Genomic DNA, 17,133 nt, shown 5'->3' on the forward strand with positions numbered 1-17,133 from the left:
CTGAACATGTTGAAGATTAGCTGAACATGCTGAAGATTAAGTACATAGAAGTGTACAGAGGTGCTATTTACAGGGACGTCATCAATGCTCGGCCTCATCGTCGTTTCATCATGGGACAATCAAGCCCCGTCGTTCGCCCATCACATCGCCATACACCACCTGGACATCTCGAATGATCGAGATATCTCGGAGAAATGCCGCTGAATAGGGAGAGTTTGGTATTGCATCTAGGGTTCCTTTTGAATCTTGCAAATGCCATACATGCTGCAAGATTCTTTTTGCGTCCGTCAACCGTAACGCCGTTCCGAGATCTCGTGCGTGTGCTTGCTGCAGCAGTTCCAGCAAACATCCTCGTTGCGCATCCACTTGGATCATGGCACCGAGTAGTAAGAGGCCAGTCGTGTCGAGCGTGACCTTGACTTGTGTTGGCGAAGCCAGTGTCATGATCAATGAATCCAGCATCGCAAAGTACTGCACTAGCAATGACTCGCGATCAAAGCCATCCACGATACTCGTGATGAGCACTTTGACCACAACGACTTGCATTGCTGCAACGGTCCAGCCAGTACCCTCATACCCAACACTTCCAAATGACTGTTGGGGGCTAGGAGGCAGACGTCGAGCCGGGATGCGATCAATTTGACGATCACAAGCCATGAGTTCGGCCAAAGTTGTCTCGAGGCGTCGGGCAATCCCGCTGCGATCCGGTGGAAGCGTCGCTACAGCAAGCTGTTTCAGAAGGTCAAACGCTTGTAAGCGTTGAGCCACAGTTTGCTGCATCAGCTGATCGAGAGGGTGAATAGGCACGGGCAAGGCAGACACCTCAATCGGACAACGCTCACCAGTCAGTAAAGCAACATTTGCACAATACCGGAACGTTGCTTCACTGAGGAACAGTAAAGACGCGTCAAGCGATTTGCGGAGATCGCCTGTGTAGCGAGCCTTGACGTCAAGCAATTTGAAGCAAAAGATTGCCATACTTGCATGGTGCAGAGCGTGTGAGTCCAAGCCGCGTTCTAATGACATGCTGAGAAGGAAAAGGGCAGCAATCCATCGTCTCAAAATATCAGTCTGAGGATCGTTATGCGCAGCAGGCCGACGAAGAGAAAGAACGTATGCTTCTTGGAAGACACTGCATTCGAGTGAGTCTTGTAGTCGCATGGGATCTTGCAGTAACGTGGCAGTGTCGCCGTCAATCTCGTCAAAGAGAGGTATCACGAGGTTGGAAAAGGCACCTGCGCCAGATCCTTCACCTTCATTCTTGAGAAAGGCCATGTCGAAGCAGCCGGAAGTGAAGCGCGCCAGATACGTCTTGCGTAGAAGACCTAGCGTCGTACTTGTCTGACTGCCTCTCCTAGCGTTGCAGTATGCATGGAGATCCATCGGAGGAGGACACAGTAACTGCGAGGAGCGGCGGTCGCCACCAAGATCAGGACGAAAAAGCATGCTTGAATTGTGGGAGACTGGCTCAATCCGTAGGAGGGAGCGTGTGGGCCATGCCATGCTGCCGAGCTTTGTGCGTTGTTGGTCTGGTGCTGTAGGCAAGACTCTGCCAGCCAAGTTCTTGGGTGAATAGCTGCCGTCTGGAACCAACATCGCAGTGGATGCAGTAGAGAGAGTTGAGCTCAGCGAGTTCGTCTTGCTGCGGGCCTTGCTGTTGGGTGTAAGCGGTTCAGCACGCCTTGTCTTAGGTGAGACTTTCCGTGTGAAGACCGGATGGCCTGATGGATGGGCAGGGAGAAGAGGACCGTCACTTCGTCTGCCTTCCATGGCATTGTTAAATAATTCTGGCCCCTGACCGTAAGTGTAATCTGGACTCGCTCGCTTGACACGTTTTCGTGCGTGTTCTGGGGGTGACGGTGTTCTGCCGAGCTTTGGTGTTGCTGAGAGGATTAGAGACTCTGTCTCGAGACTGGCAATGGACTTACGTAGCAGTGTAGGTGTAAACCTGGGTTCAGCCTCTGACCATTTGCAAGCTCTTTGATGATCTTCACATTGCCTGCAGATTGGCTTTTGTTCAGAACATCGAACTCCTCTCGCCACGCAAGTGTGACACCCAGACTGAGCACGAGCGAGTTCAGCGATGGGCGGTGTGCCAGGGGCAGCTGAGATGGGTCGGCGAAAGGCTAGAGACTGGCGGCTGGCTGAGAAACGGTCCATACAAGATGCCGGATGATCACCAAAGCACAGGCAGTAACCTCTGTTCTATCAACACGGCTTGGGCAGGCGTTACGTTGGCTGAAAATGGATTTGCGAAGGTAGATCGCTAGAGGAACAACGGAATTCGCAGCAAAAGGAGTAACAGAGCTTCTTCAAATGTGTCGGGGCCACCGTACACGCTCCCTGAACTGTTGCAACTGCGCAAAACAACGTTTCAAGTGTTCTTCACGTAGCCTTCTTGTTGTTCTGTTTGTCGAGATCGTATGTCGTTGCACTGCACCACGCTTCTTCCGCTGCTTATGTCGCGTCCGCTTATCGTCGATCGATTCAAGTGCTTGTCCGATCCTTACGCCATCTTCGTGAAAGATGTCGACTTGCTTGATATGTACAAAATGTAGGTCGAGGTGAAGAAGAGTCCTGCGCCAACTAGCCAAGATGCCCGCTTGGTCCAGGATGTGCGCATCACGAAGGGCGAGGAAGAGCGCTGCCTTTTCGCAGGCTCTCTGATCCACGTTACCGCTACCCGATATTATCCTGAGCCACCTGTCTGAAAGTTAATAGCGCTAGACAGGTGAGGTGCACCAGGGCGGTCCGACATGAGTCGTATGTCGCGACTCGCGAAACTCAGAGACTGCTCCGTCTCCAATGATTTCTCGTGATGACCGGTGAGCAAGGGCTGCCACGCTACTGCTTGAGTGATTGAGTGGTCAAAGTCTGCCGCAAGGGATCTCAGGCGGTTGCCGGCCGCCAGGCCGCTCTGACTGTGAAGCAGGATCAGACACCATGGAAGGTCTCAAACGGCGACCGCACGATACAATTCGCTAGAGATGCCCAGTCACGGGGAATCTGGCCGCATCGGCAGTCCATTGAAAGTATGGTAACTTGGGAGGACTCAGAGGAGTTGAGGCGCTGTACATCTCAAATGTGGATCTCGTGGTCAAGTGGAACAGTGCGTGGGACTGCCTGCCAAATGCCCTTGGAAGAAGCCTTCATTGAAGACAACGGGCGGATGAGCGAAGCAGAGGGGGTCCCTGGCAGAGAGCATGGTATCGAACTTGCTAAGAGGGGCAGACGGCAGATCCGACACTCAATGAGCGTTGCGAGTCAGAATTGAGACCACGGCCAGGGTCTCTCGTTGTGACGCTCTTCTTCTCAAACAGCACTATCTTCCCCCCTCTCAGCTACTTGCAACAGCAGCATCCAGCGTCAATGTCGATGCCCGAGCATCATCGTGGTGTTTTGTGCGGTGAGCGTGGGCCAGCATGGCGATGTTCCAGCGGGTCGGGATGGCGCAGAGGCGAGAATTTGATTCGCAGCGCAGGCAGCAAACCACGCACACCCAAGACATTCTAGAAACACCGCGCGACCGGGCAATGCTTCTCAATGTTCTCATGCACTCGCGTCGCAGGAGACATGGACTCGGGTGTTGACCTGCCTTGGACGTGGTCACGGATGGTTGTTCCCTATGATATTGCACAAACAAGCGCCAATTAGTATATTTATGTTTGATCGGCTATCGCTTGTAAGCGCCTGTGATTTACTATAGACGGTTTTCAAAGGTTCACAATCGTAGGCCGCATCAGTAGGCTAGTTGAAGTGGTCGAAGCATTGTCTTCCGCCATGAGTCAATGACAACTCACTCGACTGAGTGAGTCGACATTTTCGTATTTGAAAAGAAGTGTCATTTCAGGCAATCAGCTGCGAAGATCTTGTATTTTCAGCAAGGTCTCAGACACCAGGCGTCATGCGAATCTTGCGGTATACTTCATTGACCAGACGCCTAGTGAAATGACACAGTCAGCGGGCTCGGAGGAACGGGCCAGCTCATTGTGTAGCGAGCGAAGGCCTCGGAATGCATTGGATTGCAGCGTTGCGAATGAGTATGGTCAAGCAATGGTGAGACCGCAGGCCAAAGCAGAGATAGCAGCCGTAGGCCGCAACGAACGGAAATAGTTGACGGTAGAAAGTGGTTGCTGTAGGCAAGTTCAGCAGAGGGCAGTAAACGCATCTGCCCTCTCTGGTTGCGATAAGATAAGGCAGCGACGTTGCTGCCCAAGAACCATGGACCAGCATCGCACTCGACTTGGTCATCAATCTATTCCATTTCGAAATGACTTGACTCGACCCTTGTCGCCAGGATTTAGATATTGGATTCTATCTTCAGGAAAGTAGCATTCGTCGAAGCTCTGCTCTCATTCACGCGGAACGTCAAGCACTTGACAGAGTATTTACTAGTACAGCCGAGTGGCTTGAGTATCCTCAGCCGAGTTTGCGTACAACAAGACGTTTCAAGAGTCGATCAAAGTATCAGCAGTCTTCACAGCTCACGGCTCTTATCGCTGCTTAGCCTGAATCCATAGATCTAGTATATGTAGTTTCTGGGTAGAGTCCATCTTCGCCTCGAACCTTCTCGAAGTCGTCAGACACGTGACTTGGCTGCGCGCAACGACATTTTTTTCCTCTGCGACGCAGCTTGAGAGACGAAGCAGCAAGTTCATCCCTGAACGGAAAGCTAGACACGTAGATACACATCAATCATGTCTGTTGTTGGAATCGATCTCGGCTCTGCAACGACCGTCATTGCAGTGGCCCGCAATCGCGGTATCGATGTCATCACAAACGAAGTCTCTAACCGCGCTACACCGACACTCGTAGGCTTCGGCCCAAAGGCAAGGACACTCGGAGAGCCAGCCAAGACGAACGAGATTTCAAACTTCAGGAACACAGTTGGGAGCTTGAAACGTATCATTGGTAGACGGTTTGATGACCCAGAGATCCAGGAAATTGAGAGCAAATACATCTCATCTGAGCTGATTGACATTGACGGTGGTGTCGGTGTCAAGGTCAACTACCTGGGCGAGGAGAGCATCTTTTCTTCTGTTCAACTGACTGCCGCATTCTTGACCAAGATCAAGGAGACTGCCACGGCTGAGCTTAAGATGCCATGCTCAGATGTGGTCATCTCTGTACCAGGATGGTTTACCGATGTGCAGCGTAAAGCAGTGCTTGATGCAGCAGATATTGCTGGCCTTCACGCTCTGCGTCTCATGAACGACACAACCGCGTCAGCACTCGGCTACGGAATCACCAAGACTGATTTGCCTGAAGACAAGCCTCGGTACCTCGCCATTTGCGACATTGGTCACTCCAACTACTCCGTTGCCATCGTTGCCTACAAGAAAGGACAACTCAACGTCAAGTCGACCGCATACGACCGTCACTTTGGTGGACGTGACTTTGATCGTGCCCTTGTGGACCACTTTGCAAAAGAATTCTCCGCCAAGTACAAGCTCGACCTGCAGTCCAACCCAAAGGCCATGTTCCGATTGACTGCTGCTGTTGAAAAGATGAAGAAGATTCTGTCTGCCAATTTGCAGGCGCCCATCTCTGTTGAGAGCATCATGAATGACGTGGATGTTTCAGCAATGATGAAGCGTGACGAACTCGAGGCACTCGTACAACCCCTTCTTGACCGCGCTACAGAGCCTCTCGAGCGTGCTCTTGCTGATGCTGGTTTGACAATTGAGGATATCGAGGCTGTTGAGATGGTTGGTGGATGCACGCGTGTCCCTGCCGTCAAGGAACGCATCGCTGCCTTCTTTGGCAAGACTCTTTCCTTCACACTCAACCAGGACGAGGCTGTTGCGCGTGGTTGTGCATTTGGTTGCGCCATCCTCTCTCCTGTTTTGCGTGTGCGCGACTTTGCCGTGCACGACTTGACTCCCTATGGTATTGAATTCTCATGGGACAAATCGCCAGAAATCAAGGATGAAGACCCAGAACTGCTTGTCTTCAACAAGAACAATGTCGTTCCTTGCACCAAGATTATGACATTCTACCGAAAGGAGGACTTTACCCTCACGGCGAAATACGCTGATGCAAGTGCATTGCCTGGCAAGACACAGCCGTGGATTGGCACCTACACCATCAAGGGTGTCAAGCCCAACAGCGAAGGTGACTTCAGCATCGTCAAGGTCAAGTCTCGTTTGGACTTGCACGGTACATTGATTGTGCAGGAAGCGTATGTTGTTGCTGAGAAGGAGGTCGAGGAGCTTATTCCTGAGTCTGAGTTGCCACCTGTTGAGGAGAAGCCCAAGTCGGCTGACTCTGAGATGCCGGATGCAGATGCAGATGCAGAGGTGGAAGAGCCCCCTAAGCCCAAGACACGTCTTGTGAAGAAGATGTTGCGCACAGATGATAAGCTTACTGTTGTCTCTGCCTCTGGTTCATTGGACGCACAAACCAAAGCACGTTTCCAGGAGCAAGAAGTGCAAATGACCATGACTGACAGGATCGTGCTTGAGACAGAAGACCGCAAGAATGCACTTGAGGAGCACATTTACTCTGTCCGCAGCAAGCTCGAAGACGAATGGGCACCTTTCGCAAGTGAGCAAGAGAAGGAGAAGCTCAACAAGGCGCTCATGGAGGTTGAGGACTGGCTCTACGATGAGGGTGAAGATGCCAAGAAGGCCAAGTATGTCGCAAAGCTTGAGGACTTGCAGCGTTTGGCTGGTCCCATCCGTGGTCGCTACTTTGAGGAGGAAAACAAGAGGATCGAGGCGGAGCGGGCGGCTAGAGAGCTGGCCGACAAGAAAATTGGCAAGAAGTCACAGGGCGAGGAGCGTCCCGCGGTACCTACTGCTGAGCAGGTCAACGTTGAGACCAAGAAGGTCGAGCTCGAGGCAAAGGATTATGACTTGAAGGATGCAGAGAACATTTAGAGACTTATCATTACATAGACGTTACTCGACTCCCTTTCTTGTCCTTGTCTGCCCCTCTATTCCAGCGACGAAAGGCCAAAACAAAGACCTGCGCAAGGGCTAATTGCTGACCTTGATATAAGCTGAGTGGGATGGTGAAGATGGCTTGCTCGATAGGCGAGAAGCCAGCAAACTGTACCTGCAGCAGGACAATGCCAACGGTGATGCTCTTTGGCGGACCGCAGAAGCAAACGGCCGTTGTTGCTCTCCTATCGAGATGCCACTTTCTCAAATATGGCGGCCTGCACGCCAAGAAGCAGATGAGTGTCAGAAATGGGTAGAGGCCCAAATTGACAAAAACGATGGTGATGAGACTGGCTGCTGGCAGTGCCTTGAAGGCACCATGGTAAAATGCATCTGAAAAGGACATCCAACAGAGAAGCAGCAGGCATACGCTCGCCCACTTTGTAAGTCTGAGAGCGTTGCTCACCTTCTTCACAGGTCCTGGATAGATATTTTGGATCACTTGACCAACGACAAGAGGCAGGTAGAGGGCCAGCCCAAAATGCTTGATGAGCTCGAGATATAGCTGTGTCACATCGCCCTTGGGCTTTGCGATGCCCAGCCCGAGAGAATCGCGCAGGAAGAGTTGCACAAGCGCAGGGGAGATGAAGATGCCAAAGAGGTTGCCGATGGTCACCTCAATGAGGGCAGCAGCGTCATCTCCCCCAGACGCGCGCGTAAAAGTCACATTGCTCGCGACCGTTGTGGGCGTGCAAATCATAATCATGAAGCCGGCAAGGACCAGTGTTGGTATTTGCGTTGTCCCTGACGCACGAATACATTGAACAATGGCCAACGCGATGGCCGGCGCAATGAGGAAGCTCATGCTCTGTGTAATCACATGCAATCGTATCCGCTTGAGATTTGCAAAGAGCAGCGCCGTCGGCATTGTAAGGCCCGAGATGAGGAAGATGAGAGCGAGGGCTCCATAGCTGAAGGTGTACTCTGTCCGCAATACACCTCCTCTCCGTGCTACATTCGGCGCCAGATGGCCAACAACGATAACAAGCGCAAAGCCGCATAGGAACCAGCTATCGTCCCATATTCTTCGCCAAAGTGGAACTTGTTTCTTGGGAACTGGAGCAGGAACGGTCAATGTTGATTCTGATGCTGTTCTTGTCAGTGCATCTGCTGCACTCTGCTTGCCTTCCTCCATCTGTATGTCGCATGGATGGTATGTGTGCTTTGGTTGATTGCATCTCTCCTCGATTTCATCTGGTAGGCAGTTGCCGACATCGCGCGACACATGGCAGTGAAGGCACCCATCCCACGTCTGCAACCTTCCCGTTGGACCCTGACTCGGGGAAATAAGGAAGGAGGAAGTCAAGCTTCTGATGACGTGCTTTCGTGCCATTGAAGCTCTGTCTCAAGTATCAGCTTGGGCCGTGAACAGTAAATTGTTATTGTTGTTGACGAAAGCTTGGCACAAGATTAAAAGCTACGGTAGCATCCAGATAAAAGCTACGTCTACTCGCTGACCTCTTCGATGAATGCTGCCCTCGGCTTCACTGAACCTGCAGGCGATGAATGACTGCCGATGGCGGAAGCACCACCTTCCTTGACCTTTTGCTGGCGCTTTTGCAATTTCGCCTCTCTTGCTGCACGCTTTGCTTCCTTGATGGCAGCCTTGTCTTCATGCCAAGCCCAGAGAGGCCTGAAACTGTCAAAGAAACCGACATCCTCAAACAGATTAGGATACAGCCAAATTCCTGGAGGTGCAGCAAACATGGTGATGAGGTAGAGAATGAGACGCACAACAGCGATAGCCATGAGCAAAGCCACGAAGCCCAGAGCGATCCAGGAGAGGTAGTAGACACCGAAACGCATGCGTGTGGGCCACAAGGGGTACATGATGATGAGCAAGACGATCACAAGCAATCCTAGACCAGCCAGTTTGGTGGTCAGAGGGATGTACTCATAGAACCAGACGTAGCTGTGCTCTTCGCTGATTTCTTGCTGACGGTTGATCTGCACCTTGCGAGATGGTTTCGCTTGCGAAGCACCCTTCTTGGCCTTCTCCTTTTCTAATAAATCAACGCGTAGCGCGAGCAGATGGATCGGTAGCAAGCGCATCGCTTCCCCTGCTTCCTGCAAGTTTGTGATTTTGGGCAGTGTAGGGTTCTTGGCGCTCAATGCTTGGTATGCATCGCTCTGCAAAGCCTTGAGTGCGTTTTTGCCTTATCATTAGCAGTGTACTGGTTCATTGAGGCCAGCGCACCCTTGAAGTACTCAACACGCTTGCCGTCCAGCACGCCAGACTTGTTCTTGAGCAATGCATTGTGCCGTAGGAACTGAGCCAGCTCCAGCGCCTGTTTTTTGAATGGCTCAGAACGCAGGTCTTCCATCTGCTGTTGTGCAGCCTGCAGCTGTTGCTGCTGCTCCGGCGTCAGCTGTTGCTGATCCTGCTGGCCTTCCATCGCTCAAGTCTCAGCAGTCACTCTTGTAGCAGCTAGATGGAGAGTGTGTCAAGATGGTTACGTGGTTGCGTGGGCAGTCTCTCCTATTTGTTGCCGCTCGTGAGAGAAAGACAACCAGACACTTCTATACACAGCTCTATAAACCTCTCCATTACAAGGCCTGCTGAGCTATACTCGGAGCCTTGATTGCTGCTATCTGTCCTTGTGCTGCTAGAGTGTCTTTTGTCTAAGCTGCTTGCTTTTTACTATGACGACGACATTCCCAGTCGCTGTTCATCTATCCCATCCGTACCTGACTCAATATCAGATTGAAACGCTCTCAACGCGTATCAGGCTATTGCAGACCACAGAGTCCAAGGAACTTCAACTTCGTCTTTCGGCATGCTGTTGGATGCAAGCAGTCGGTCGCACTCTACAGTTGTGCGTCAAAGCTCATTTCCTTCCACGTATACTAACCTTCTTACAGCCCTGTCAGGTCGATCGGAACAGCCATGATGCTCTATACACGCTTCCATCTATTTCACGCCATCTCTGACTTCAACTCCAACGTAAGGCCTCCATAACCTGACGAATGGTCTAACAGCAGGACGTCGCCTCTGCATGTCTATTCGTTGCCTCGAAGATGGAAGATACAAGCAAAAAAGCCAAAGACATTCTCACTGCAGTCTATGCGTATCGGCATCCACAAGGCCCGGACTTGAATCCCGATTCTGCAACTCTGGAAGAACAACGAAAACGATTACTTGGACTCGAGCGCATGATACTAGAAGTCCATTGCTTTGACTTTCGTGCACGTCATCCACAAGCACCTCTCATCAAATTCGCGCGACATCATAAAGTGACAAAGGAGACAACTTGGCTTGCTTGGCAACTGTGCGCAGATAGCTACAAGACCTACGCGCCGCACAAGGTACCGCCTCATGGCATTGCGCAGGCGTGCCTGTCTCTTGCTTGTCGCTTGCGCCAAGAACCATGTTCCTTTCCGCTTCAGCATATTTCTCAGGTTCAATTAGAGGAGACACAGGAAGACTTACTAGACCTCTATTTGAACAATCGGCAGTATACGACGCTCGACATGGAGATGGATGAACAAGCGCTAATGGAAATCAAGTCTGCATTGGCCGTCACACATAATGGCAGAGCGGTAACCAAGGCGATACACTCTGCCTATGATATTTTGCAGGCACCATCCAACATGACATTTGTGGGGGATAAAGGGACCTGTCGATTCGTGCTACACAAGGAACGGCTGGACGCTGAAATGATTGACGCTATGGATGAAGCGTGAACAGTATTACGAGCATATATATAATGTAGGCAGCCAGCATCAAGCGTCTCCCGAGAAGGGCAAGACAGTTTCTGTTGCTGAGTGCAAACGCAAGCATCCTCTCAAGCCGCCACTAAAATCAGTTTGGCGCAGCAGCCGTATGAGGAGGCGATTCTCATTCTTCTTCTAACCAGAACTACACATCGTATTTCAAAGAACAAAGGTAGGCAGAAGTAGAAGTTTCGGGGGTTCGTAGTAACTGAGCATCGAGCGAAGAGATGGTGACAAAAGAGGAAGCGCGTTGGCTTAGAAAGTCTCAGTGTATTCGTGCTCAACATGGGGACCCTCAAGGAGTCCTTGTCTGCTCAGGTCTGTGAATGATAGGATAATCAGGGACCGTCAACAGCATGTCCTCTTTCATCCGCCACCTCGGCTCGTATCCTACACTGATGTATGCAAGTAATAGTACTAGTAGTCTTGGTAGGGGCAAGTTGCTGGCGCTCACAAATTCTTCTGCTCGTCGTTTGTGGTCTCACGCTCAAATCTGCCAGAAGAAATCAAGGGACGACGACGACCTGCATCTGCACACAAAAGCCGACAAGCCAAACGACGGCCATCATTAGGCATCTGCTGCGCAAGATGAGTAGTGCAGCACTCGCTCAAGATGTGGGCAAATTGACGCTGCAAAATACAGTCAAGCGTGATACTTTGCAAGAAATCGAGGCACGTTGCCAGAAGCAATGGAAGCAAGACAAGCTCTTTGAGATTGATCCGCCAGCATTTGAAGCAGGCAAGCGAGGTGCACAGACGCACGAAGAAGTGCCTAAGTTTATGGGCACTATGGCGTATCCCTACATGAACGGATCGCTTCATCTTGGCCATGCCTTTACGCTGACCAAAGTCGAATTTGCGACTGGTTTTGCTAGGCTCCAGGGCAAGCGGGCCTTGTTTCCCCTTGGCTTCCACTGCACAGGTATGCCCATCAAGTCGTGCGCCGACAAGCTTAAGCGCGAGATTGAGCTCTTTGGCAAGGACTTTCAGTTGCCAGACAATCCACCGCTGGAGGAAAAGGTGCAGCTACAGCCAGAGCAGGTCGGCGAGCGCGATGTAACCAAGTTCAAGGGCAAAAAGTCCAAAGCCACAGCAAAGAAGGGCGGCATGGACTATCAATTCCAAATCATGCAGTTGCTAAAGATTCCTAATGAGGAGATTCCTAAGTTTGCTGATGAGCGATACTGGCTCGAGTACTTCCCGCCGCTCTGTGAGGAGGACTGTACCGCGTTTGGTGCCCGTATAGACTGGCGTCGATCCATGATCACGACAGATGCAAACCCTTACTATGATTCATTTGTGCGCTGGCAGATGAACAAGCTGCACGGTCTGCAAAAAGTCAAGTTTGGCAAGCGGTACACCGTTTACTCGCCTCTCGATGGCCAGCCCTGCATGGACCACGACCGTGCATCTGGTGAAGGCAAGGGACCAACTGACTATACTGGTATCAAGCTGCGCGCCATCGAGTGGTCTGAACAAGCTAAAGAAGTTGTGCAATCTTTGAAGTTGCAGGATACACCAATCTTCTTTATTGCAGCAACCCTTCGACCTGAGACCATGTATGGCCAAACCAACTGTTTTGTTGGACCCAAAATTACATATGGCTTGTTCCGTGCAAAAAACGGTGAGGTCTACCTCTGTTCTGCCAAATCAGCACGCAACATGGCGTTCCAGGACTTGTTCGAGGAGCGTGAAGTGGTTCACCTTGGTGACATCAAGGGAAGTCAGCTTGTCGGAACCCTTGTCGATGCACCCAACTCAGTGTACAAGCAAGTCCGTATCCTGCCAATGGAAACTGTCTTGGCAACCAAAGGAACGGGTGTTGTCACATCAGTGCCCAGCGACTCACCTGATGACTACATGACGTCCCTCGACCTTGCAAAGAAAGCAGCATTTTACGGTATAGATCCAACCTGGGCTCAGAATGAGCCTGTGGCCATTATCGAGACGCCATCGTACGGGAAGATGTGTGCACCGACCGTTTGCCAGCAGCTCAAAATTGCTTCACCTAAGGATGCTGACTTGCTCGCAAAAGCCAAGGAACTTTGCTACAAGGAAGGTTTCTACTCGGGCACCATGCTCGTTGGTGACTTCAAGGGCGAGAAGGTTGAAAAGGCAAAGCCTCTTGTCAGGCAAGCCATGATTGATGCAGGCCTTGCATTCGTGTACAATGAGCCAGAGGACACCATCATGTCTCGATCCGGCGACGAGTGTGTCATTGCTCTTTGTGATCAATGGTACATTGACTACGGAGAGGCCAATTGGCGTGCCAAGACGGAGGGTCTGTTGAAGAACATGAACACGTTTGGAGCGGAAACGCGCAATGGCTTTGAGCAGTGTCTTGCTTGGCTCAACCAATGGGCTTGCTCGCGATCGTACGGTCTTGGAACTAAGCTTCCTTGGGACCCTCAATACCTTGTTGAGTCTCTCTCTGACTCAACCATCTACATGGCCTACTACACCATTGCGCATTGGCTTCACGCGTCGATTGATGGTGCACAACTCGGCAAGGGCAACATTCGCGCAGAACAAATGACGGACGCTGTATGGGAGTATATTCTCGCGAAGGGCAAATCGCCAGAGACAGACATCCCCATGGAGACATTGGAGGCTATGCGATATGAGTTTGAGTACTTTTACCCACTCGACGTGCGTGTCAGTGGAAAGGACTTGATCACCAATCACTTGACCTTCTGGATGTACACCCACACTGCCATCTTTGAGGAAGACATGTGGCCTCGCGGCGTACGTGGCAACGGTCACTTGCTGCTCAACGGTGACAAGATGTCCAAGTCAACTGGCAATTTCTTGACGATGCGTGAAGCTGTGCAGAAGTTTGGTGCTGATGCAACACGATTGTGCTTGGCTGACGCAGGTGACTCGCTTGAGGATGCGAACTTCGAGGAAGCCTCGGCCAATGCCATGATTCTGCGTCTCTTTACGCTCAAGGAATGGTGTGAAGAGCAAGTCAGGGAACGAGGATCGCTCCGTCAAGGTGAAATGCTCTTTAGCGACAAGGCCTTTGCCAATGAAATGAATCAGCTTGCTGAGACAACACGCAAAGGCTATGAAGCTGCGCAATATCGGACGGCACTCAAGTCTGGACTCTACGACTTCAGCATTGCTCGAGACTGGTACCGCGAGATTTCTCGAGAGGGCATGCACAAGGATCTGGTAATGCAATGGATTGAGTGGCAAGCTTTGCTTATTGCGCCATTCGCACCGCACATCAGTGAACATATCTACTCGACCGTTCTGCAAAAGAGCGGCAGCGTACAGACTGCCCGATTCCCCGAATTGACGGCACCTGTGGACCCTGTCATTTCTGCTGGTCTCACCTACTTGCGCGACTTGGTGAGCAGTATTCACTCATCCGAAGGTCTGCAATTCAAGAAGAAGAGCAAGGGCAAACAGGTTCAGTATGACCCTACGAAGCCAAAGGCCTTGACTATCTTCTTGTCTGAGCAGTTCCCGACTTGGCAGCAAGATTATATCGATGCCATCAAGCGGCATTATGATGAACAAAATAACTCCTTTGACGACAAGGCGATTGTGGACGATGCCAAAGTGCTTATGCAGAAGGAGAAGCGGAAAGAGGCGATGCCATTCGTGCAGGCCATCAAGGCCTTGGTTCTCCAGCGATCAGCCGACGTCTCTGCTGAGGATGTCTTTTCTCGCGCTCAGCTGTTTGATGAGGCTCAGTTGCTTGTACAGATGGAGAGCTTCTTGCATGCGAGCATGAACTTGGCCAAGTTGGCCATTGTCAAGGTCAAACGCACGGAATCTGGTCTGCAACCGGAGCTGCTAGTTGGTGACTTTTCAGAGGACCTACCGCCCATGGCAGATTTGGCGACGCCAGGGTATCCTTCATTCTACTTCCAGAATGTGTAGTAGAGTCGTAGATGTGACTGTCTCGTTTTCCGTCGTCATTTTCTCGATCGCGTCGACGTTGTACAACCGCAAACCAACACTTGTTCGCACTATGGCAGACATGGCAGACAAAGGAGGTACGCCAGGGTACTCGACGGCAGGGCCAAGTCAAGGCGAGCGACGCGAAAGCCATATTCCAGCCGCTGATTCGAGCAATTACAAAGGTACGGCTGCTTCTTGGCATAAATGACTTCTGACCAATGTAGACGAGCAAGCCAAGCTGTCCTTTACCAGCTTCGGGCAGTCAGAGGCACAGGAAGCAGAAAGACCTGGTATGCCAAGAAAGAACTCGAGTTACAACGACTACAAGCGTTCTATGCAGCTTGCGGAATTGTCGGGCACAGGTTTTGGTGACAAGACAGGTCAAGGGTTCACAGAATCCTCGTAGCTGAGCCTCTATGATGAGTAATGATATCTATGTTTCTTACTTGCGGTGCATACTACCAGCCCCTGCCTGGTGGCTAGGGAACACGAGTGTCTCTGCCATAACGACATTTTCTGGTCGCGAGACGCCAAAGACAATGATCTCTGCAATGTCCTCAGGCGTGAGGGGCTCCACGCCCTTGTAGATGGCATCTGCCTTCTCCGTGTCACCACGCATGCGTACGACAGAAAAATTGGTCAGGACCTGTCCTGGATCGACCTGGATCACTCTGATCCTTGTTGAGATGAGTTCCTTGCGCAGCGCAGAGGTGAAGGCTGCCACAGCTGCCTTCGTTGCACAATAGATGCTGCCGCCTGGGTATGGCTCACGGCCTGCAATGGACCCAATGTTAACAATATCCCCTTTGCCTTGCTCCTTGAAGCGCCGCACAAATTCCTGTGTCATGTGGATGAGACCATTCACATTAGTAGCAAACATCGAGTCGATATCCGCAGAAACAATGTCACCCACATGCTCCGTCCCAACCACGAACCCGGCATTATTGACGAGACAGTCGACTTGCTTGAACTTATCGGGCAAATCTGCCAGGACCTGCTTGATCTCTTCCAAACTTGAAACATTGAGCTTGACGGGATGTACGCTCGCACCTTGAGACTCTAGACTTGCAGCAATCTCCTTGAGGGTATCAAGGCGACGGGCAGCGAGCACAAGGTTGATCTTGTGTCCTTGAGCCTGGTTGACAAACTCCTGGGCAGTGGCACGTCCAATCCCGGAGGAGGCCCCTGTGATGAAGATGGTACGTCCTGTGAGTCTGCTGGCAGCCATATCAGATGATGGATCGATGTGCTCAATGTTGAGGTCGGCGATTGCGGGGAGTTGAGTTCACGACGAGGAGCCCCCTTTCCACGACCAACACTCCCAGAGCTCTGACTTCCTGTTGACGTATGCTGAATGCACCCTCGCTCATGCTTTGCTACACCGCCTGACCTCAAGCTGCTAGCTCAAGCCTTTCCTGACCTACGTCCTTTGTACGCTTGTCTGTAAAATGTATCCAAATGGCTGACTCTCAGCCTCATAGATGGATCTTACCTCGATTACAATGATCCAAATGCCCTCAGAGCTGTGACTAGATGCTACTTCAAGCATTTCTTTGGCTTGACTGTGGCGATTCCTGTCGACCGGCTTTGCCCAACGCTTGGCAATCGTCTCAATTATGTGCTCTGGCTCGAAGACCTTGTCTCGGAAACGCGGCTTGACGATAAACCGGTTGTAGGGCTCGACGTCGGCACTGGCGCAACTGCAGTCTATCCTCTGCTTACCATTGCTCAAAACAAGCAATGGCGCATGCTCGCAACAGAAAGTGACCAAAGATCTTTCGAGGCTGCAAGAGACAATCTCAAACAAAACAGCCTCTCAGAACGCATCATCCTGCTCAAGGCAGATGTTGATGCACCGATTCTACTCCAGCACAATGCAGTGATATCGCAGCCTCTGAATTTTGTGATGTGCAACCCACCATTCTACACTGATGAAGAAGAGATTGCAACCTCAGCAAAGTTGAAGGGTGGAGCAAAGTCTGCGGCATTCATTGGATCTCCGAGCGAAATGATTACCCCAGGCGGTGAAGTCGCATTCACGTTGCGCTTGTTTGAGGAGAGCAAGGCTCTACAAAAGCGCATTCAATGGTACACGACCATGCTTGGTAAACTCTCTAGCGTGGAGCAGCTTGTCGGGCATTTACGAAGCGCTGGGATCAACAACTACGTCTTGCACGAGCTCACCCAGGGCAAAACTCGACGCTGGGTTGTCGGATGGTCTTTTGCGCCTCAAAGAGCCATGCCAGAAACGGCAGCAAGCCAAGCATTGGCTCTACGGTCCTTGACACCACGCAGTCTGGTTTGTTCTTTCAAGGCTCAGTATCCATTGAAAGCGCTTCAAGGATTCTGTTCGACCTTTGCAATCGAGTGGTGTTGGCAGGAGATGCCCACAAGCATGCTTCTCACCATCAAGCTTGTTTCCTGGTCTCGTGAGGCGCGTCGGCGACGAGCTGTGAGGGCTTCTGAAGGCGTCCCAACCATTGTCCTAGCACAGGTAAATTCGACTGGCTTAGAGCTCATTTTGCGATCTGCCGAGAACTTTCTGGTCTTTGAAAGCCTTTGC

The 17,133-nt window shown here is 51.4% G+C and overlaps 8 protein-coding genes across 8 annotated transcripts; 4 read left to right on the forward strand and 4 right to left on the reverse strand.

Annotated features, from left to right (window-relative positions):
- Positions 1-108: 108 nt before the first annotated feature.
- BCR37DRAFT_395848 (uncharacterized protein) lies at positions 109-1,596 on the reverse strand (the record flags this gene model as incomplete). Its single annotated transcript, XM_040871677.1, has 1 exon — positions 109-1,596. One exon carries the CDS (start codon positions 1,594-1,596, stop codon positions 109-111), a length of 1,488 nt encoding a protein of 495 aa, XP_040721960.1.
- A 3,101-nt stretch (positions 1,597-4,697) lies between these two features.
- BCR37DRAFT_395849 (hsp70-like protein) lies at positions 4,698-6,881 on the forward strand (the record flags this gene model as incomplete). Its single annotated transcript, XM_040871678.1, has 1 exon — positions 4,698-6,881. One exon carries the CDS (start codon positions 4,698-4,700, stop codon positions 6,879-6,881), a length of 2,184 nt encoding a protein of 727 aa, XP_040721961.1.
- Positions 6,882-6,891: 10 nt separating this feature from the next.
- On the reverse strand, positions 6,892-8,079 carry BCR37DRAFT_352817 (putative sodium bile acid cotransporter; the record flags this gene model as incomplete). Its single annotated transcript, XM_040868156.1, has 1 exon — positions 6,892-8,079. One exon carries the CDS (start codon positions 8,077-8,079, stop codon positions 6,892-6,894), a length of 1,188 nt encoding a protein of 395 aa, XP_040721962.1.
- Positions 8,080-8,561: 482 nt separating this feature from the next.
- BCR37DRAFT_336141 (translocation protein Sec62) lies at positions 8,562-9,214 on the reverse strand (the record flags this gene model as incomplete). The annotated part of the gene is made up of 2 exons (XM_040867213.1): positions 8,562-9,100; positions 9,142-9,214. Coding segments are annotated over 2 exons (612 nt in total), but the record flags the coding sequence as incomplete, so codon positions are not given.
- A 373-nt stretch (positions 9,215-9,587) lies between these two features.
- BCR37DRAFT_372705 (cyclin-like protein) lies at positions 9,588-11,093 on the forward strand (the record flags this gene model as incomplete). Its single annotated transcript, XM_040868360.1, has 3 exons — positions 9,588-9,760; positions 9,807-9,888; positions 9,927-11,093. 3 exons carry the CDS (start codon positions 9,588-9,590, stop codon positions 10,626-10,628), a joined length of 957 nt encoding a protein of 318 aa, XP_040721964.1. The 3' UTR covers positions 10,629-11,093.
- A 94-nt stretch (positions 11,094-11,187) lies between these two features.
- Positions 11,188-14,752, forward strand: BCR37DRAFT_384561 (leucyl-tRNA synthetase). Its single transcript, XM_040870262.1, has one exon. The coding sequence runs from the start codon at positions 11,247-11,249 to the stop codon at positions 14,547-14,549; it is 3,303 nt and encodes a 1,100-aa protein (XP_040721965.1). The 5' UTR covers positions 11,188-11,246; the 3' UTR covers positions 14,550-14,752.
- Positions 14,753-14,780: 28 nt separating this feature from the next.
- BCR37DRAFT_224884 (uncharacterized protein) lies at positions 14,781-16,057 on the reverse strand. Its single transcript, XM_040866471.1, has one exon. The coding sequence runs from the start codon at positions 15,796-15,798 to the stop codon at positions 15,013-15,015; it is 786 nt and encodes a 261-aa protein (XP_040721966.1). The 5' UTR covers positions 15,799-16,057; the 3' UTR covers positions 14,781-15,012.
- BCR37DRAFT_335801 (ribosomal RNA large subunit methyltransferase F-like protein) lies at positions 15,925-16,806 on the forward strand (the record flags this gene model as incomplete). The annotated part of the gene is made up of 2 exons (XM_040867201.1): positions 15,925-16,013; positions 16,044-16,806. Coding segments are annotated over 2 exons (852 nt in total), but the record flags the coding sequence as incomplete, so codon positions are not given.
- Positions 16,807-17,133: the final 327 nt, after the last annotated feature.

Source organism: Protomyces lactucae-debilis (assembly GCF_002105105.1).
Source record: "Protomyces lactucae-debilis strain 12-1054 chromosome Unknown BCR37scaffold_31, whole genome shotgun sequence".
Classification (NCBI taxonomy): Eukaryota; Fungi; Ascomycota; class Taphrinomycetes; order Taphrinales; family Protomycetaceae; genus Protomyces; species Protomyces lactucae-debilis.